The sequence below is a fragment of the Equus przewalskii genome, chromosome 16 (assembly GCF_037783145.1).
Source record: "Equus przewalskii isolate Varuska chromosome 16, EquPr2, whole genome shotgun sequence".
Taxonomy (NCBI): Eukaryota; Metazoa; Chordata; class Mammalia; order Perissodactyla; family Equidae; genus Equus; species Equus przewalskii.
The window spans coordinates 22,343,823-22,363,952 of record NC_091846.1 but is presented as its reverse complement, the minus strand read 5'-3'; the positions used below and the strand labels follow the sequence as shown (position 1 = coordinate 22,363,952).

Below are 20,130 nucleotides of genomic sequence, written 5' to 3'. Positions count from 1 at the left end.
ATCCCTTGTTTCATTCCTGATAATAGTAATTTGTGTTTGCTCTATTTTTTCTTTTGTCAGTCTTGCTAGAAGTTTGTCAATTGCGTTGATTTTTTCAGAGAAATAGTTCTTTGTTTTGTTGATTTTTGTCTCTTTTTCTGTTTTCAATTTCTTTGATTTCTGCTTTTATCTTTATTAACTCCTTTCTTTTGCTTGCTTTGGGTTTATTTCATTCTTTTATTTTAGCTTCTTGTGATGGGAGCTTAGATGATTGATTTCAGACTTTTGCTTTTGTAATGTATGCATTTAGTGTTATACGGTTCCCTCTCAGCTCTATTTTTGCTGTATCTTACAAATTTTGATATGTTGTATTTTCATTTTCATTCAGTTCAATATTTTTTTTGGTTTCCCTTGAAATTTCCTCTTTGACCCATGGATTATTTAGAACTGTGTTGCCTAGTTTCCAAGTGTTTGGAGATTTTCCTGTTATCCTTCTGCTGTTGATTTCTAATTTGATTCCATTATAGTTACAGAGCACACTCTGTATGATTTCAACTCTTTTAAATCTGCTGAGTTTGTTTTATGGCCCAGGATGTGGTTTCTCTTGGTATATGTTCTGTAAGCACTTGGGAAGAATGCATATTCTGCTGTTATTGGATGAAGTATTCTAAAATGTCAATTAAGTCCTGTAGGTTGATGGTGTTTTTGAGTTTTTCTATATCCTTGCTGAGTTTTTGTCTATTTGTTCTATCAGTTATTGAGAGAGGGTGTTGAAGTTACCAATTATAACTGTGGATTTGTCTATTTCTCCATTCAATTCTATCAGTCTTTACTTCACATATTTTGCAACTCTGTTGTTTGGTGCATACACATTTAGAATTCGTAAGTCTTCTTGGTGGATAAACTCTTTTATCATTATATAATGTCCCTCTCGGTCTCTAGTAATTTTCTTTGTTCTGAAGTTTAGCTGATATTAAGAGCTACTCCTGATTTCCTTTGATTAATGTTTCATGGCATGTATGTTTTTCATCCTTTTTCTTTCAATTTGCTGGTGCTGTTATTTGAAGCGATTTCTTGTAGACAGCACACAATTGGGTCATACGTTTTTTATATTCCAGTCTGCCAATCTATCTTTTAAATGGTATATTTAAGCTATTTATATTTAGTGCAATTATTGGTTTGTTAGGGATATGTCTGCCATTTTATTTTATCTTTGTTTGTATTATCTATTTCTTTTCCTGCCTTCCTGTTGGTTATCTGAACACTTTTTGGGGGGGGGGGGTGGTGAGGAAGATTGTCCCTGAGCTAACATCTGTGCCAGTCTTCCTCCATTTTATATGTGGGATGCTACCTCAACATGGCTTGATGAGCAGTATGTAGGTCCCTGTCCTGGATCTGAACCCACAAAGCCTGGGCAGCCAAAGCAGAGCTCATAAACTTAACCACGACACCACTGGGCCAGCCCCTGAATGCTTTTTAAAAATTCCACCTTGATTTATCTCTAGTATTTTTGAGTGTATCTTTGTGTATATCTTTTGAGTAACTGCTCCAGGTATTACATTAGAGAAACATGATTTGTCACAGTCTATTGGCATCATCATTTTACCAGTTCAAGTGAAGTGTGGAAACCTTATCTCCTTTATATTCCTTTACACTCCCCTATTTATAATATAATTATCTTTAAAAATTCCTTTACATCCATTTAGAACCACATCAGATGGTGTTATAGCTTTTATTTCAATCATCAAATATAACTTAGACTCAAAAATAGAAGGAAAGCCTGTTATATTTACCCATGTTTTTTGCTTATCATGTTCTTTCTTCTTTTTTTTTTTTTTTCTGAGGAAGATTAGCCCTGAGCTAACTACTGCCAATCCCCCCCTTTTTGCTGAGGAAGACTGGCCCTGAGCTAACATCCATGCCCATCTTCCTCTACTTTATACATGGGACGCCTACCACAGCATGGCTTTTTGCCAAGCAGTGCCATGTCCACACCCGGGATCTTAACCAGCAAACCCTGGGCCACCAAGAAGCGGAACCTGCGAACTTAACTGCTGTGCCACTAGGCCGGCCCCCTCATGTTCTGTCTTTTTTTCTCATATTCCAAGGTTCCTTCTTTTATTAAGTCCTTTCTGTTTAGAGAACTTCTTTTAGTCATTCTTTTAGGGCAGTCTGCTGACAACAAATTCTCCTAGTTTTCCATCATCTGAGACTGCCTAGATTTCTCCTTCATACCTGAAGGATATTTTTGCTAGCTATAGGACTCTAGGTTGGCAGGTCTTTTCTTTCAGCATTTGAAAAATGTTGTGCCACTTCCTTCTGTCTTCCATAGACTTTGATGAGAAATCTGCCGTCCACCAGATTTAGACTGCACTGTCGCAGGGCACTCATGTCGACATGGGCACCAGGCTAACAGTTCCCTAAATTTGAGGTTTTAGCTTCACCAAATAAATTAATGTTTATTCTGCATTCTAGAAATTTATCATGAAATGTAATGGAGCATATAGTAATGACCTAGCCAATATTTTTGACTCAAGTTTCAAAGAAAAACTAATATTTCTCTCTGTTTCATTAAAACCTGGAAACACATAAGTGGTAAGCAGGAAGTAACTTTTTGTGTCTGTTTCTTTTTAATCTAGTATGGAAAGAAAACTTATGTCCTCAGTTCCATCTGTCTCCTCATCAGAAACAGAACCCAATGGCACCTTCAGCAGTAATGACAGCCACAGGAACTGCACAATTGAAAACTTCAAGAGAGAATTTTACCCCATCATATACCTGATAATATTTGTCTGGGGAGCCTTGGGAAATGGCTTTTCCATATATGTTTTCCTGCAGCCTTATAAGAAATGCACATCTGTGAATGTTTTCATGCTAAACCTGGCCATTTCAGATCTCTTGTTCACAAGCACACTGCCTTTCAGGGCTGACTATTACCTCAGAGGCTCCAATTGGATATTTGGGGACCTGGCCTGCAGAATTATGTCTTATTCCCTATATGTCAACATGTACAGCAGCATCTATTTCCTGACTGTGCTGAGTGTTGTGCGTTTCCTGGCAACTGTTCACCCCTTCCGGCTCCTCCATGTCACCAGCATCAGAAGTGCCTGGATTCTATGTGGGATCATATGGATCTTTATTATGGCTTCGTCAGCAGTACTTCTGAAGAATGGCTCTGAGCAAGACGGTAATGTCACATTATGCTTAGAGCTGAATCTGAATAAAGTCATTAAACTACAGGCCTTGAACTACCTCGCCTTGGTGGTGGGCTTCCTGCTGCCATTCTGCACACTCAGCATCTGTTACCTGCTGATCATTCGAGCCCTGTTAATGGTGAAAGTCTCAGAAACAGGGCTGCGGGTTTCTCACAGGAAGGCACTAACCACTATCATCATTTCCTTAGTCATCTTTCTCCTGTGCTTCCTGCCCTATCACGTACTGAGAACCCTCCACCTGGTCATGTGGGAGGTGGGTACATGCATAGACTGGCTACATAAAGCTGTGGTCATCACACTGGCCTTAGCAGCAACCAACAGCTGCTTCAACCCTTTGCTCTATTACTTTGCTGGGGAAAATTTTAAGGACAGACTAAGGTCTGCAGTCAGAAAACGTCATCTGCAGAAGATAAAGTGCAGCTTTCCTGTCTGTGTATGGTTGAAAAAGGAAACAAGAGTGTAAGGGGTTACTAGGTGAGGCCCATTCTCATATCCTTGTGTCCACCTTCATTCACACGTAGTCTCCAAATACCTTGTATTTAAACCATTCCTAACAAAGGTCAATTCTCAACATTTACTTGACCATGATTTTTGTTAATAAGACCTACTTCAAAAATTTCATTAGGTGTATTTTCAGTGGTTGAGTCTAAATGAGGAATGAAAAGGAAAAATTCCTACTAGACTCTTGCAATCTGTCAGACTTGGAAAAAATGCCAGGCACAGTGGGTGCTACTTTTCATCAGGTACTGTACCAGATTTCTGGTCCACCAGGCATTCTAAATTCTTAACTTTAAGACAACCCCAACTTCCCCAGTTGCTCAAGTTCCTCTTCCCTCTTCAATCCCTGGAGATATAATCAATTAACAAAGCTATGGGAGGTCCCAGAGCAGATAAGAAAAGCATCCTAAGAATTCAGAGGAAAGATTTTGACTGTGAAGAAGAAGGCTACCCTCTAACAAAGCAGAGTCAAGATCCCAAACAAGAACAGTGAGAGAGAAAGGGAGAGAAGAACTGGGGCAAGAGAGAGCCGGTGAGAAGTAGAGAGGAGAATGAATTTCATTTCATGCTGGGAGAGGGGCTCTAGCACATTGGAGGCAAGAATGTTCCCTTTGCCTCTCTCTTCCTGGGGCTTAGGAAGGAGAGGAAGAGTAGGAGGAGGATCTGGGGCATTGCTCTAGGGGATGGAGGGATTGTGTGTGGAACAGGGGAGAGGAAGGACCAATTTTACTCTTGAGATTTGGGTTTGGACTGACTTCACTGCAGTTTTCACTCCTGCCCATTAATCCACTGGGATGGCAGCTAGAATAAAGGAGGTGGCTCTAAGAGTTAGTTGGGCACTCAGTGAGAGGGTGCGGTGGAGAGCAAGCTGCAAAGGTTGTTGTACCCCTGAAATTCTATTAACAATTTGGTGGAACATGAGTAGGGCGGTGCTGCCTTCTTTTTTTGAGAGAGTGGAGAATAGCACTGGATAATGGGAGGGAGGTCATTTCTGTCCACTGAAACAAAGCTAAGGATACTAAGGACACTACCAACTACTACCACGTTGACCACTGTACTGCAACAACTGAGTGCCTCTGCATGCTGGGCAGACTCGGCCAGGCACTTTACATTCATTAATCCCATTTCACCCTCACACCAAAGCCCTGTTTCCATTTTACAGATGAAGAAACTGAAGTTTGGAGAAATTAAGAAACTTGTTCAAGTTCACACATCTCGTAAGAGTTTTAAAACCTCTGTGCAGAAGCATTGACTGGGTGCTGTTCCCACCACTCCCCCTGCAAACTTCCAGGAAGATTGGTTGAGAGTCTGAGTGAGAGCTCCTTTCCTCTGCCAGCAACCCACCCCTCCTCACTCTCATTAGAAGACTGAGGTTTTCTCTGTGGAGTTGCTGACCCCAGGCACAGTGGAGGGTGGGAGGAAGGTGGTGTTCTGAACCTGGAGAGGGACTAAGTGAAAGTCTTCCCAGTAAACAAAGACTCCAGTGCTCTTCCCTTACTTGGCTCCAGAAAGCTGACAGACAGACTCAGAGCCTGCAGGACCTTCCTCTGGGGGATCTGCCAACCCAAGAAAAAAGACCCACAGATACAGGCCGTTGGGGATTCTCCAGCACAAAAGCTGGGTGCCTGCCCAACACCTACCTGACGGGGAAGCCTCCAAGGCAACTAACCCCTTCCACTCGCAGAGGGCAGCTAATCCACCTGCTAGAACCTCTCTTAATTATCAACAGCAGATGACGACTCCACATTGGAGGGAAAGGCCCGAACATGAAAAGCACCAACAAATAAATGACAGGGTAGATAGAGACATTTCGGTGTGAAAGTTCTCAACGTCTTTATCACCCTTTCACTTCTTCTCAGAAAGTTCCTGGAGGATGTTCTCCTCCAAAAGAAGAGATTAAGCCAAGATAAAGGAAAACATGGCGTTTAGGAAGCAAGGAATCCAACATGGGAGAAACATGAAGAGAATTCCCAGGGTGTTGGTATGCTGTAAAAAAGCAAGAAACCAATTGATTTGCACACATTGGAGAGCTTGGGATGAGCTAGTGATAAATACACAGAGAAATAAGCAAAAAAAAAAAAAAAAAATGGATAATGCAATTCTTAAATGCTAGGTAAAAAGAAACTGTTGTATAAGAGAGGAAATATAACCATAGTACACTACAAGGCTCAACTGTGAATAATATTTACGTAGAGAATAATGTAAATAGCAAAACACTGTAATATAACTTTTTTTGAGAAATGAGGGGAGAGGATGTGTATGTGGTGGGGGGATGTGTAAGAACCATAAGTCCCTATCTTTCCTCACAGAAAACACACAATAACTAAAGCTAGAGAATGATAAATAGCTGTATAAAAAATGTTATTTAGCAATAAGAGCTAAAGACCAGAAGAAACTGTGAAAAGAATTGACAGAGATTGCCTCCGGAGAGAAGCTGGAGGTGGGAGGAGAGGGTGGGGACTTCTCTTTTCCTTTGAAGAACTCTTTAACTGTCTTGTGACTATGTTTTGCTGAAATAAAAATTAAGTTAAAATGGAATTTTAAAATTTAAATTAATTCTGAATTGAAAAAAAAAAAAAAACATGACAGGGGCCTGGCCCCATGGCTAAGTGGTTAAGTTCACACACTCTGCTTTGGTGGCCCAGGGTTTGACCGGTTCGGATCCTGGGCTCAGACATGGCACTGCTCATCAGGCCACGTTGGGGCGGCGTCCCACATGCCACAGGTAGAAGGACCGACAAATATACAACTATATACTGGGGGAATTCGGGGAGAGAAAAAGCAGAAAAAAGAAAAGAAAAGATTGGCAACTGTTGTTAGCTCAGGTGCCAATCTTTGAAAAAAAAAAACAAATGATGACAAGAAAGGCCACCAGAGGTGGAAATTGAACCCTGACAGGAGAAAGAAAGCAGGGAAGGACTAGACTTGGATTTGGGCCCCTGAGGGACATCCACCCAGACCTGCCGTGGGAGGGGAGTCTCCTCTTGGGGTGAGGGGAGTCACTTCCTGGCGTCAGAGGTGGTTTGGTATGTCAGGATGTTTTTAGTTGCAAGTAACAGGAAATGCAGCTCCAACTGTCTTACACAATAACCATCTCATGTAACTAAAACATACAAACGGAGGTCAGACTTCAGGTCCTATTCAACCAGGGCTTCTCTATGAGCCTTCTTCTCCGGCTACTGGCTTGGTTCCAGGGCTGAATCTCATTGTAGGAACAGGCTGATTGCAAGTAGCCTGAGGCGACATGCTTCCCTGCTTGTATCCAGGACAAGAAAAGGTATTTCCTGCCTAAGTCATCTAACAAAAGTCATGGGCTTCCTTTCGATGGGACCTACTCAGATTACACACCGGCTCCTACACTAAACCAAGGAAAAAGGGATTGCTCCCACCAAATGAGAGTCAACAGAGTCTACACCTGGCTGGGCTTAAACCCACTGAAATCTCAGGGGAGAGAGGTGAAAGGGGGCCTGCAGAGACCACATATTCTGTACTGCAAGTGAGGTGGGAAGAGAACTGTCTGCTAGCCAGGCATCCCTGCGCTGCGTCGTCAGGACCTAAGTAGCAGGCCCAGCAGCTGAGGAGGGTGGAAGGACAGATCGGCTCCAGGATTAAGGATGAAAGCTAAATTAGAAGTTTATAATGTGAAGTCATAGAAATCTCAACAACTTTCCAAGATAAAGCTGGGAATAACTGAGAGCAACCTAGGTCCTTGAGATGAGCAGTAATAGGGAGTTGTGAGTTACTAGTGTCTTTAAGTCCATGGGGTGAGGGGTGTGTGTACGAAAGAGAGAGAGAGAGACTAAGACCTTAATGACTTATTTTTCCTTTTTCCAAGACTTCTCCTTTTTCCAGGCAGGGCGAAGCATCTCACTTGGCGAAGAGTCCTTGAGGAAGAGGACGTGAACTCTTTCTGTGCCAAAGTGAAAGCCCAGGGCATTCAGGGGTTTTAGATACAGTTCTTTTGTTTGAGAGATTAGGTATCCCCTCAAGAAAGTACATAAATTATTCAACTGGGAGAAAGGAATTTTGCTGTGTAAATTTCAGTAGCATCCTGGAACTGTGCTTTTTCAGTGAGGAACTAAGAAGCAAATGCCATTATATTTTGTAACTATTTTAAATGACCAATTTGCTATTTTAGATTTAATTAAGTTGATTTGGAATTTATTCTGAAGTAGAGATGATGTCAAACTGGCCAAAAATGGGTTAGGAGGGGAGATCGGCAAGGGAGATGGCTTTCTATAGAGAATTCATTTTTCTTCTTGGAAAAGAGCTTGAATAGAGACCTTGTTAGGGGAGAATGGGGGTGGAGTGGGTCACCCAGGGGATGTGGGGATGGGAGATCCTTCTTCTAAGGGCGTTTCATCCCCAAGTAGATGGAGGCAGCTACTTGAGTCTAATAAAAGCCACAAGGAGAAATATAATGAGAGAGGACTTGTTAAAAAGTTAATGTGTTTCAAAGCTCTAATAAGTAAAAAGAGTATGGCCCCATAAGAATCCACAAAGAGATCAAAGAAACACAGACTGGAAATGAAGGCTAATTTACATGGGGAACTGGAAAGGTCTCAGAAGTGTTAGCTGTATGACGTGCTGAGGAGGCTGAATTCTAAGCCAAGGGACCTCCACCCCCTCCCCTGCTCCTCTGCCCCCAAAGATCCTTGCCTTCCAAGTGTTCAGTGGACATAGCAGGGCCTGGTGGACATAAAAGGAACCTGCAGCCTGGGTCTGTGGACCAGCGTGGACCAGTGGCTGATGACTAGAGGGGCCTCTCTGATGTGCTGGCTCATGTAGGAGCTCAGGACCTTTGCATAACCCTCAAGTTGGAGGAAAAAAAACTACTGCATACTGCTCATATTAGAGAACCCTTGTAATGATTAAGACTGAATTTTCCATTAGCCTTGTGGGATGGGTGCTTAAAGTCTGGCATAAACTAATTTTCCTAAAGTTAAACACGATGCTTTCTTTATTCACAAGATCTTTCATACAAACAAAATGTGCAAATTAAAGAAGAAGAAAATTGTTACCTCTGTTCTTACTCCCTCGCCTAAAGAAATAGAATCTTACCAGTACTTTCTCACTCGTTTATGTGCCCTTGATCCTAGAGGTAACCACTATTCCGAATTTTGTGTTAGTGATTCTTTTGCTTTTATTTATGATTTTACCACATAAATGTATCTCCAGGCAAAATATTATTTAGTTGTGGATGTTTTTGCACTTTCTATAAACGGCATAATATAGTAACTATTTTTTTTCCCACTCAGCTTTATCTTTTTGAGGTTCAAGCACGATACTTCTGCTTGTGTGAGTGCAGCACAATTTAATCATCCATACTTCTGTTAATGGAGACGGTTATTGTCAGCCTTTGGCTGTCAGGAACAATGCTCCCATGAATGTTCTCACACATATCTCTCAGTGCACGCGTGTAATAGCTTCTCCAGATTATACAGTTAGGAACGTGTCCATAATCAACATTTCTAGATAATACCTAACTCTCTTCCAAATTGGTTTTACCAATTCACAGCCCTGTGCAGAGTATATGAGAATTCCCGGGGAGCTACCTCCTTAGAAGCCTTTGAGACGGTCACTTTTAACCTATTCCAACCTGGAGAGTTTCAAGTGACTTTCACTGTCGCTTTCATGTAAATAAAACTTGGAGATTAATTACCAATAAACTCTCACGAAATGAAATCCTAAAGATGGTACTTTGGATAAAAGAAAAATGATAACAATGGAAAGTCAGAAGTGCAAGAAGGAATAGTAAACAAAGATACAGATAAATACATAAGTAAATAAAAAATTCTGGGTTGACTGTCTTCTGCTTTTTGTTGTTGCTAACAAGAAGTCAGTTGTCTAATTGTTATTCTTATAATAATAATAGCTAACTATAGTGCCTATTAATGTTGGGCACTCTTCTAGGAAATGTGTACGCATTTTTCATATAATACAAGAAACTGAAGTGTTATTAATCATATTTTACAGATGAGGAAACTGAATCATAGAGAGGTGAAGCAACTTGCCAAAATGTACTTGCAAGTGATAGAGCCGGAATTGAAACCCAGCCAGTGTAGTTCCAAAGCTCGTGTTCTCACCAGCTACATTTGACACTGTCCTATCTTAAACTCTTATTTCCTGCACTAAACTACAGTGTGATACTGCTTCATAGACAAGCTGATTTCCTATCTGGTTGGCCTTAAGATTTGACAAATAAAAATGGCAAGTAATAGGATATATTGGAATATATGAGGGAGCCATTTGGTGTAAACCTAATTCGACCTGACCTTGTCTTTCCAAAAGGGCCTGACCCAGGCCGTTGAGCATGCATTGTATATCTGCTTTAGATATTCCCTATGGCAAGAGCAAAGGCCCTTGACATAAAGGTGCAACTTCCCTTCCCCTCCCAACATTGATGTCTCCTTAAGGATTAAGTATCTTTCCTTAGGCTAGAAACTGATTGCTGCGCTCACCTGTGACCGCCCAGCTTGAGACAACAGACTTGCCTCCTGCCATGCCCTCTGAGATAGCAGACCCACTACCTGCTGTGTCCATCAAGTGCTGTGCCGACAGGGCAATCTTGTGACTATTGTGGGAGGGACATTTCAATCATATGTGAAACACCCTCTTTGAGGGTATATAACCACCCTGTGTACCCTCACTTCTTTGGAGTGCTCTGTTCCTTTGTGGAAAGACTCTCCCGGGTTATAATCCTAAGATTTAAGCTCAGAATAAACTCACCCAAATTTTCCTTTATAGATTGGTTATGGATTATTTTCGTCGACAGATTTCTCTTTGTCTTTCGTGTTCTGAAATATTACTATGCTCTATTGAGGTAAAGATTTCTTTTTAATTATCTTTACCTGGATTCAGCTGTGTCTGATCCATTGTTAAACCCATGTTTTGTATTTTTTATTTCAATTATTCTACTTTTCATTTCTAGGAATGCGGTTTTTTTTTCAAAGTGGCATAGTTGTAATTTATAGTGTCTTGCTCTTCTCAATCTCTCCAAGCCTGTTCTTCATTTCTTGAAATATGCGTATTTTATACTCTGTGTCTAATAATTTCATCATGAAGTCTGTCCCAGTCTGATTTCCCTGTCTATCATTTCTGCTGCCTCTCACCCATGGTGAGTTGGTATGTTTCATGTTTTTTAACTGTGAGCCCCTATTCTTTGGAACTATATCAGTAGGAATTTTTTTCTTTTGAGGAAGATTAGCCCTGAGCTAACATCTGTGCCCATCTTCCTCTACTTTATATGTGAGACACCTGCCACAGCATGGCCTAATAAGGCATAAGGGGTACGTAGGTCTGTGCCCAGGATCCAAACTTGTGAACCCTGGGCCACAGAAGTAGAGCGTATGAACTTAGTTACTACAGCACCTGGCCAGCCCCTATCAGTAGGAATTTTTTGAGGCTTATGTTGACTTTCTTCAAGAAAGGTTTTGCATTTATTTCTGCCGGGTTCTTGGATGCATTACAATCCTGGAACCACATTAAATTAAATTCACTACTCAAATTTTTTTTTCACCACATAGGTAGTGCAAATTCTGGCCATAACTGCCTGAAGAATTAGGCTGTGTTTCAAAATTTTCAAGAGAGATATTTTTCCACCTTTATCTAATGGAGGGATCCAGACAGGCAAGGTCCATTCCTGTTTCCTTGTGTATAATAAGTTTGTCTCTCATACACCCTTATACTGAGAGTGGAGCCTACAACATTCTAGCTTTATTCAGGGCTTAGTAGATCTTCTCTAGAAATGGTCACCACTGATTCCTTCTCCAGCTGCAAGCACATGCTGTTCATCATATCAAGAAGTGGAATCTAATTCCCTACCTCTTGAATCCGGGCTGGACTTAATGACTTGTTTGGCCTTATAGCGGAGGTTACATTCTGGGACTTCTGAGGCTGAGTCATAACAGGCCCTGTGACTTCTGCCTTGAGTCTCTTGGAACATTGCTCTTGAGATGATCCTTCTTGGAACTTAACTGACATTCTGTGAGAAGACCAAGCTACCTGGAGAGGTAGCATGAAGGTGCTTTAGTTAAGAGCCCTAGCTGAGTTCCCAGCCAGCAGCCAGCATCAACTGCCAGCCAGGTGAGTGAACCCTTCTGGGTGGAAGCTGAGCCTTCAGATGCCTCCAGCCCCAGCCTCCATCTGGCTACAAGCCCATGAGACTCTCCAAGTCAGAACTTCCCAGTTGAGCCCAGTCAACCCATAGAATAATAATGCATTTTATTTTAGGCTACTAATTCTTGGGGGTAGTTTGTTATACAATAAGGGGTCACCTTCTATCATAGGATCTAGGCTTTATCATCAGTTTCCCTCATCCCATTAAGTCATCAAAACATCAAAGTTCATTGGGCTTTAGAGAATACTCTCAGGGTGAAAGTGGTTGTTCGCACTCCCTTACTTCTCCAAGTTCACACTTTTACTTTGTTTTTGATCTCTCTGGATTTTCCCCCTTTATTCTGCACTCTGTAGTGCACTTAATGATTAAGATTATATAGTTGTTATTTCGTCAGAATTTTAGGAAATATCTTCCTCCATATTGTCAGAAATTAAAGCCTTTGAACTTCTTTGTAGGAAAGGAAGTAAGGTTCTGCACTATCTGGGATTTTGTTGTGCATTTGGTACAGATCAGTGGCATGCTTTTCTAATGAGAACACCTATCTGCATTCACTCTTCAGTCCCCTCCATTGCAGCTTGTATTTCCAACATTGTACTCACTGGCTTTGCCAAAAGTCACCAATGACCACCATGTTGTCAAAGCTAATGGTCCCTTCCTTAGGCTCAACTTCCATGATCTCTGTCATTTTAGACACAGCTGACCACTCACTGCTTACTCTTGTAACCCTTTTCTTGGGCTTTATGACACCACAGTCTCTTGGTTTTCCTCCCATATCTCTGGCTACTCCTTCAAAGAGGCTTTGATTTAGATATCTATGTGGATTTGTTTGTTTGTTTGGTTGGTTGGTTTTCTTTGATCCATTTATCAAGTACCATAGACTGAAACTCAGCCCATTTCTTTGAGATCCCAAGCTCTTCTTAGTTTTTGCCAACTCCCAGGGTTTAGGAACGGTTGAAATCCGTAACCTTAAGCCAAAGGTTAGGGGTTTTATTTTGTGTTGGTTTGTTTTCATTTTGCCACAAGGCTGTGAGAAAGAGAAAGCTGCAGAATGGACTAGCCTTTGAGTCACACAAAGACCTGAGGCTAAGTGTCCTGGGAAGCAGTTCAGGGCAGCGGGGAGCCCCGGCTCGCAGTGTCGGAGACCTGCATCTCAACTCTGGCTCCAGAGTTCTCAGGCAAGGAAGACAGTCTTTTGGAGCCTCAATTTTCTTATCTGTAAAATTGAAAATACAAAAATCTACCTCATGGTGTTATGAAGATTAAATGAGATAGCCTATGGAAAAGCAATTACCAAAGTACAGGGTAGAGAACTGGCACTCAAGAAACCTTGCTTATTTTAGTAGGTGGAACCTGTTGGGGAGGAAGAAATTTTCCTTGACTCTCTTAGGGTCCCTGGCTAGGTCCCAAAATTAAACTGACAGAGATAGATGTAGTGAAATAAGAAATACATTTGGTCTTTGTCACCAGGTCCTGGCACAAAGCTCCTAAAACCCTTGCCATTCCCTGAGTGATATGAGTATCTTCTGTCACTCATAAAGTGCCCCTTTCAAGCACACCTAAGTTTGTGCTCATGAGATGTCTTAGGATGGGACCCCTAGATAGCCTTAGGATGGGGCGGGTCACTAGAAAGACCAAGTGTTTAGAGGGTTGGAACTTTCAGCCCCTCCACTGATCTCTGGGAAGGGAGGGGGCTACAGAGTAAGTTCTGTAAAAACTGTTGAACAAACAAGAGTTGACGAGCGTCTGAATGGTGAATGCATCCACGTGCTGGGAGGGCGGTGCACCCCAGTTCCATGGGAAGAGAGGCTCCTATGCTTGGGAGCCTTCTGGACCCCCTGTGAACCACTTCATCTGCTATTCATCTGTATCTTTTATAATATCCTTTGTAATAAACTGGTAAAATGTTTCTCTGAGTTCTGTGAGCCGCTCTAGCAAATTAATCGAACTCAGGGAGGAGGTCATGGGACCATCCAATTTATAGCCAGTCAGTCAGAAACAAGGTAACAACCCGGCCTTGCGATTGGCCTCAAAGTGGAGAAGGGGTCAGTCTTGCAGGACCGAGCCCTTAACCTGTGGAATCTGATGCTATCTCCTGGTGGACAGTGCCAGCATTGAGTTAATTGCTTGGTGGCATTGAGAAAACACACATTAGAACAGATTAACTAGAGAAAAAGCTTACAAATTTACTTAGTAAGTTTTACGTGACACAGGAGGCTTTATAAGGGAATGAAGACCTAAAAGGAATCGTTAGACCTGAGTATTTTTGTGCTAGGTTTGATGAAGCGTGGGCAGTCACGTAGAAATATGACAGATTGAGGAGGAGGCGGTAAGTGCAGTAGACTGGGGGAAACTGAGCAAGGCTGCTTTCGGATTCTACTCCAGTCCCTTTGTCTTTGGAGATGAGGATGCTCCTTGCCTCTGGGTACAGGGAGGGCACCCTCACCTGAAGGTTTTATGACCCCTTTCAGGAGAGAAGGGTGGAGGCAAGGTCAGCGTGAGCTTCCTGCTTCTGCTCTTCTCTCAAACTCCCTCAGCCCAAAATATTCATTACACCAAGGTGCCATATTTTGACATAGCGTGTCCTGAACTGCGTCAAACCACAGGGTCAGAAAATTTGAAATACTGTAAGAATGCAAAATAGTAATGACAGAGGGGAACAAAAACCACCCCAGCTCAGTGTGAGTGTGTGTGTGTGTGTGTGTGTGTGTTGAGTCTGTCTGTCTGTGGGGTCATTTGTAAATCAAAAGGGAAACCTTTCAAGCATTGAAGGAAGTTACAGCTGACAGTGTTTGTGGTCTTTCTAAGATGCTCTGATCTGAAGACCATCATCTTCTGTCCATAAACCAACTTGGACACAGTCACTTTGCAGGAACTATTAGTCTATTTGAACTTCCCAGAAGGGGAGCCTTGGGTCTATTTGGATGATACTGCAGAGAAAGCTACTTCATTTTCACAATTCTGTGGATTTACCGGGTGCATTTTCTCTTATAACTTATGTAAAGTCAGACATTCTTGGAGTCCAGTCACAGCGCGGGGTTATGTACAAAGAAACACAGCCTGGTATCCAAAAGGTAATTAAGCAATTAGAATCTTTATTACACCCCTTCAAGAAAATGCCCAAGAGGAATTGGTCTCTTAACATATAGCAAAAATTTTTCCCCATCTTCTTCTCTGTCGTTGTTTCTCAAACACCTAGCAGCTGCTCCAGAGTCTCTCTATATCCCGCTACTCTGCATTATTCACGACCCCAACTTCTCCCCAATTTTTTTGTTATCTTTGGGTGATGCATAATAATCTTATATATGCCTTTACTAAATTATTAATGTTTATTTGAACATTAAATAATCAGCAATCCTCTAAATATTCTCAGATTACTTACATAACAAATAAACCAAAATATATAAATTTACCCAAATATTTAAACATTGCAAACCCAATCCAACACTTCTGAATGTTTAACTAAATTCACAAATGTGTTAGAGTCTTAATAAATGTTTTAACACCTTAAGAGACAATACTTAGAGTATTATAATGATTACAAAAATCAGTACAGTCACATTAGACAAGTAAGAAGTTTGTTAATATTATGAATAAAAAACCTCTGCCTTCACAAATGTCACACTCCAAAAACACTTTCACAATGATTTCACACACATACATTATTATTGAGAACAATTTCCCATAAGGGATTCACACACATTTACCCTTATATCCTTCCATACAATACCTTATACATAAATGACGTCAGCAACTACTTATTCAATTGAAATTTGTATTTTGAACTTTCCCAGAAGCACTGGTATTATTATGCCCAGGGTCTAGAGGAAGAAACAGAGGCATAAACAAGTTAAGGCATCTAGGATTCCAAACCACCCCCTGCTGAGCCCCTCCTGTAAGCAAATCTGCCCTTCCCGGAGGTCAGTGGGAGCCCTCCTCCCCAACCGGATGGAAGGGAAACCACGGCCAGGCCTGCTAGGGGTCTGATGGTGCAACAAGAAACAGAACACAGATACAACCCATTGGAGTGCCTCCTAATATATAGTCTGCTCAGGTTGCCGTAACAAAATACCGGTGGGTGGCTTAAACCACAGACGTTTTCTCACAGTTTTGAAGGCTAGAAGTCCAAGATCAAGGTGCCATCAGAGTTGGTTTCTTCATAGAACCACAGGGTCAGAAAACCACTGGGTCTGAGGCCTCTCTTCCTGGCTTGTAGGCGGCTGCCTTCTCCCTGTGTCCTCAGAGGGCCTTCTCTGTGTGCACAGAGAGAGAGAGACAGCTTTCTGGTGTCTGTTCCTCTTATAAGGACACCAGTCTCACCAGATTGGGGCCCCACCCTTGTGAACTTAATTACGGCCTTAGAGGTCTCCTCTAAATACAGTCGCCTTGAGGGTTAGGGCTGCCACATAGGAATTTGTTGGGGGACACAGTTCAGTCCCGAGAGTGCACAACACATTCGAGGCAGAGCCCCTGAGGCCAGCACGGCCCTCCTTGGCCCAGTGGTTCTGAGCTCCCCTTGATGGAAGATTCCTCTCTCCTCGTGGGCTATGTGGACTCAGAACTTGGGTCTGCCTCTGCAAAGAACAAGGGAGGTGTCCGGAAGCTTTGTCCTCTGTGTTCTTGATCTAGTGCATTACCTGCACTCTGATTGTTGGTTGGTTTGCAAATAAACCGAAGGAAGGCAAATGTCAAGAAAGCCCAAACCATCATTTTGTCAATCTTTAAAACTGGACCATCTCTTATGAGAACTTCTTCATGAGGTAGTGGGGTGCAACGTAAAGAGCACTGTACCTAGAGTCAGAAGCACAGGGTTCAGATCCTAACAGCCACCATGACTCATTAGCCCCCGTGTGCTTGGGCTCCGGCTCCCCCCACCCCCACCTCACTCCTCAGCAATGCCGGCTTCCTGCTTCTACTCAAAACCACAGGCGCTCTCCCACCTCAGGGCCTTGGCAACGGCTGTTTCCTCTGCCCCGACTGATGCTCTCCCTCAGATATTCGCTTGGCCCACTCTCTTACTTTACGTAATACTTTACTTAAATGCCGCCCCTCCCAGAAAGCTTTTCTCTGACCATGCTCTCTAAAACAGCACCCACCCCTCACTGCCATCAGCTCTATCCCCAGACACTGCTTTATTTCTCTTTATGACATTTATCACCTATTTATCAACTATTATCATTAGTTTCATTTATTGCTGCATCCAGTGCCTAGAATAGTCCCTGATACAAAGAAGGCAGTCCGTAAATATTCTTTTTTCAAATTTTTTTATTTAATTAATTAATTAATTTATTTTTTGAGGAAGATTAGCCCTGAGCTAACATCTGCCGCCAATCCTCCTCTTTTTTGCTGAGGAAGACTGGCCCTGAGGTAACATCCGTGCCCATCTTCCTCTACTTTACATGTGGGATGCCTGCCACAGCATGGCTTGACAAGCGGTGCCATGTCCGCCCCTGAGATCCAAGCTGGAGAACCCGGGGCCTCCAAAGTGGAACATGAGCACTTAACAGCTGCACCACCAGGCCAGTCCCATGAATATTCTGAATGAATGAATGAAAATATTCTGAATGAATGATGAAGCACTTAACCTCAGTTTCCTCCTCCATAACTTGGCTCTTCCTTACTCAGGTCCAGCCCTCAGAGGCCTCTGGCCTACACTTGGCCTCACTGGGCAGAGCCCCGAGTTGCCATCACCCTGCAGCTCCTCCAGGGGTGCCAGCTGTGCCAGCTTTCAGCAGACCATGGGGGGTGAGGCTGACATGAATATGTAAGAGGTTCCAGAAAGGGCAGCTTCTGAAATGGTGGCTGTCTCATGTAATGATATGGAGGGTATGGATGAGGAAAAGCAGAGCGGCTCAGGGCCGGCTAATATCGTAAAGGCTGGGAACCGGATGGGGACAGGCAGGCAGTGGCCTTGACAGAGGAGAGGGTGGGAGGGGTTTGCTGAAGACAAAACATAGAGCAAAACTATGTCCAGTCCATCTCTGCCCAAGATCAAAGTGTTGCTTGGACTAAGGCAGAAGTCAGCCAGTGAAGCAAAGGAGCCTGTGGGAGCCCCCTGCCAGTGCGGAAAGGAAGAGATCGACAGCTCCCTGGGATACGGCCTGCTCTCTGCTCTCCCGGGGGCCTAGAGCACTTCCTGGCCCATCACGGGTTCTCGGCCAATTTGCAGTCTATTGGAAGACACGTTTAGGGGGCCATTGTAGGGGTGTGTGTGGGGTGAGACCTGGCAAAGGTGGCATATGGGCAAGAAAGTGAAAAGGGACAGGGTCAGTGGAGAAGCTGCTTATAAGCCATCAATGATGAGATGGAAAGCCATGGTCCCAGCGATAAATGACTATGGGAACCTGGGCAAGTTACTTAATTCCTTGGTGCCTTATTTTTCTCATCTGGCAAATGGGCAGAAATGCTACACACTTTGTAGACTGCACCTTAGTTACATGCAAGAGAGGCCAGCATGGCCCTGGCATGTATAGGGTGTTCTTCTGCAACACACAGAGGGGAGAGAAGGGAGGAAGAAGGGCCTAAATGGAGAGATGGGACCCGACAGGGAGAGAGCAGTGAGTCAGCACAGACGATTCAGGTTGAGTGGACAGAGGAAGCTAGGGGAGAAATGAAGGTTACGAAGAGGTCTGAGAGTGTCCAAGGGATTGAGGAGAGGGATCTTTGTAAGGGGATGGCCAGGAAGGAGCGGCATAGGAGGAGGAGCGGGAAGAGGAATCAGGCCACCAAGCTAACAGAGACCTTGACAGAGACCCAGGGACACAGCACCCTTCCCCGCCCCCCCCCCCCCCACCCCCCACTGCTGAAGCATTGGCTCTGCTGGTGTTATCACCCTGGAGAAAAGTGGCCTGGGGAAGGCCTCGTGCCCACCTGGGCGATTAAGGCCCAGGGAAGTTGCACAGGTCTCAGCAGGAGGCAGAATTCATCAGCACAGGATTCATCAGGCCCATCGGACGCCTGCTGGGGAGGAGATGGAAACATAGCAAACTATCACATCATCCAAAGCAGGAAGGAAATGAAACATTTTGGAAGTCATTGAAAGGCAGATTTTATGCTAATTTGAAATAAAATGTTTGGTTAACCTATCGCTCTCTGAGCAACTTCTTGATTTTTCTACATTCAGCATAGACATCCCCTTGGCATATACCACAAGCTCCGAGAGCTCAGGCTTGTTCGAACCGTGCGCTGTCCGACTCATCTCATCGATTACTCGAGTTCTCATTAGGTTCTTGGGTGCTGAGTAAAGCTTCTCTTGACCCTTGTGTCAGTCGCTGTCTCCAAGGACCAGGTTACTTCCTAGAGTGTCCTGTGCTCCAGGCTGGAGTTGCTACCCAGAAATTTGGGATGAACTCGCTCAGGGAACAATGTAATCACTATCGCTTATTGAGTGTGTGGGGACCTGGAATTGGCCACCCCAAGATATGTCTCTTTGGCATCAGGATTATTTGAGGCTGATTGCTTTTGATAAACTGGGACAGGGAAGGAGGCTCTGAGGAATGGAACTTGCCCTTTGTTAGGACACGTTTACATTTGTAAGGTAAATCTCTATCTGTAAAAGGTGCCTCCCTCTCTGTACCAGGAAGAAGAAAGGAGATGACCTTCTCTCTAAAAACTCTTAGTCAATACCAAAGGCAAGGACTTAAATCTGCATTTTATTGTGCTAGTCTGGTAACCTCCTGTAACTGACTTCCCTCCCCCTCCCAACGCTGGCATCTCCTTAAAGATTAAGCATCTTTCTTTAGGCTGGGAACCGATTGCGGCGCTCATCTGTGACCCCCCAGCCCGAGGTAACACACCTGCCACCCTGCGGCGCCCTCTGAGACAGCAGACCTATCTGCCGTTTCCATCAAGAGCTGTGCTGACAGAGCAACTTCGTGACTATTGTAAAAGGGACATTTCAATCACATGTGAAACACCCTGTTTGGGGGTATATATCCACTATGTGCACCCCACTTCTTCGGTGGCCTTTCTTCCTTCAGGAAGAAAGGCCCTGGGCCATGGTTCCTCATAAAGCTTTGTTTAATTTTCTCTTGCTAGTCTGTCTCATGTGAATTTAATTCGTTCTCCGGCCAGACGAACCCCCATTTGGGGAGAGGAAATGTCTTTCTCCCCTACAAGTGCCTAGATCTAAACTGTTTTCCTAGAACGCTAAGAGGTTATTTGCATTTTTCACTCCCATTCTTTCGAGAATGTAACCCATAGAGTTTTCTAGAGGCTACGTGATGTGTGATATCATAACACTCTGAATACAGAACAGATATTCGAATGCCAGACATTAAAAGATTTGCAGAAAGGGAACACTGTCACTCTTCTAACTAAATA

The 20,130-nt window shown here is 43.3% G+C and overlaps 1 protein-coding gene and 1 long non-coding RNA gene across 4 annotated transcripts in view; both read left to right on the top strand.

The window, feature by feature from the left end:
* Positions 1 to 6,312, top strand: part of CYSLTR2 (cysteinyl leukotriene receptor 2) — a 43,272-nt gene extending 36,960 nt beyond the window's left edge. For all 3 annotated transcript variants that reach the window (XM_008533213.2, XM_070578228.1, XM_008533214.2), the window contains one exon: positions 2,619 to 6,312. In XM_008533213.2, coding sequence (XP_008531435.2) covers positions 2,619 to 3,657 — 1,039 coding nt within the window. In that variant the 3' untranslated portion in view covers positions 3,658 to 6,312. The remainder of the gene's footprint in view (positions 1 to 2,618) is intronic.
* A 2,136-nt stretch (positions 6,313 to 8,448) lies between these two features.
* On the top strand, positions 8,449 to 19,836 carry LOC139076341 (uncharacterized). The gene is made up of 2 exons (XR_011527835.1): positions 8,449 to 11,326; positions 18,692 to 19,836. It is a non-coding gene; the product is annotated as an uncharacterized lncRNA (long non-coding RNA).
* Positions 19,837 to 20,130: the final 294 nt, after the last annotated feature.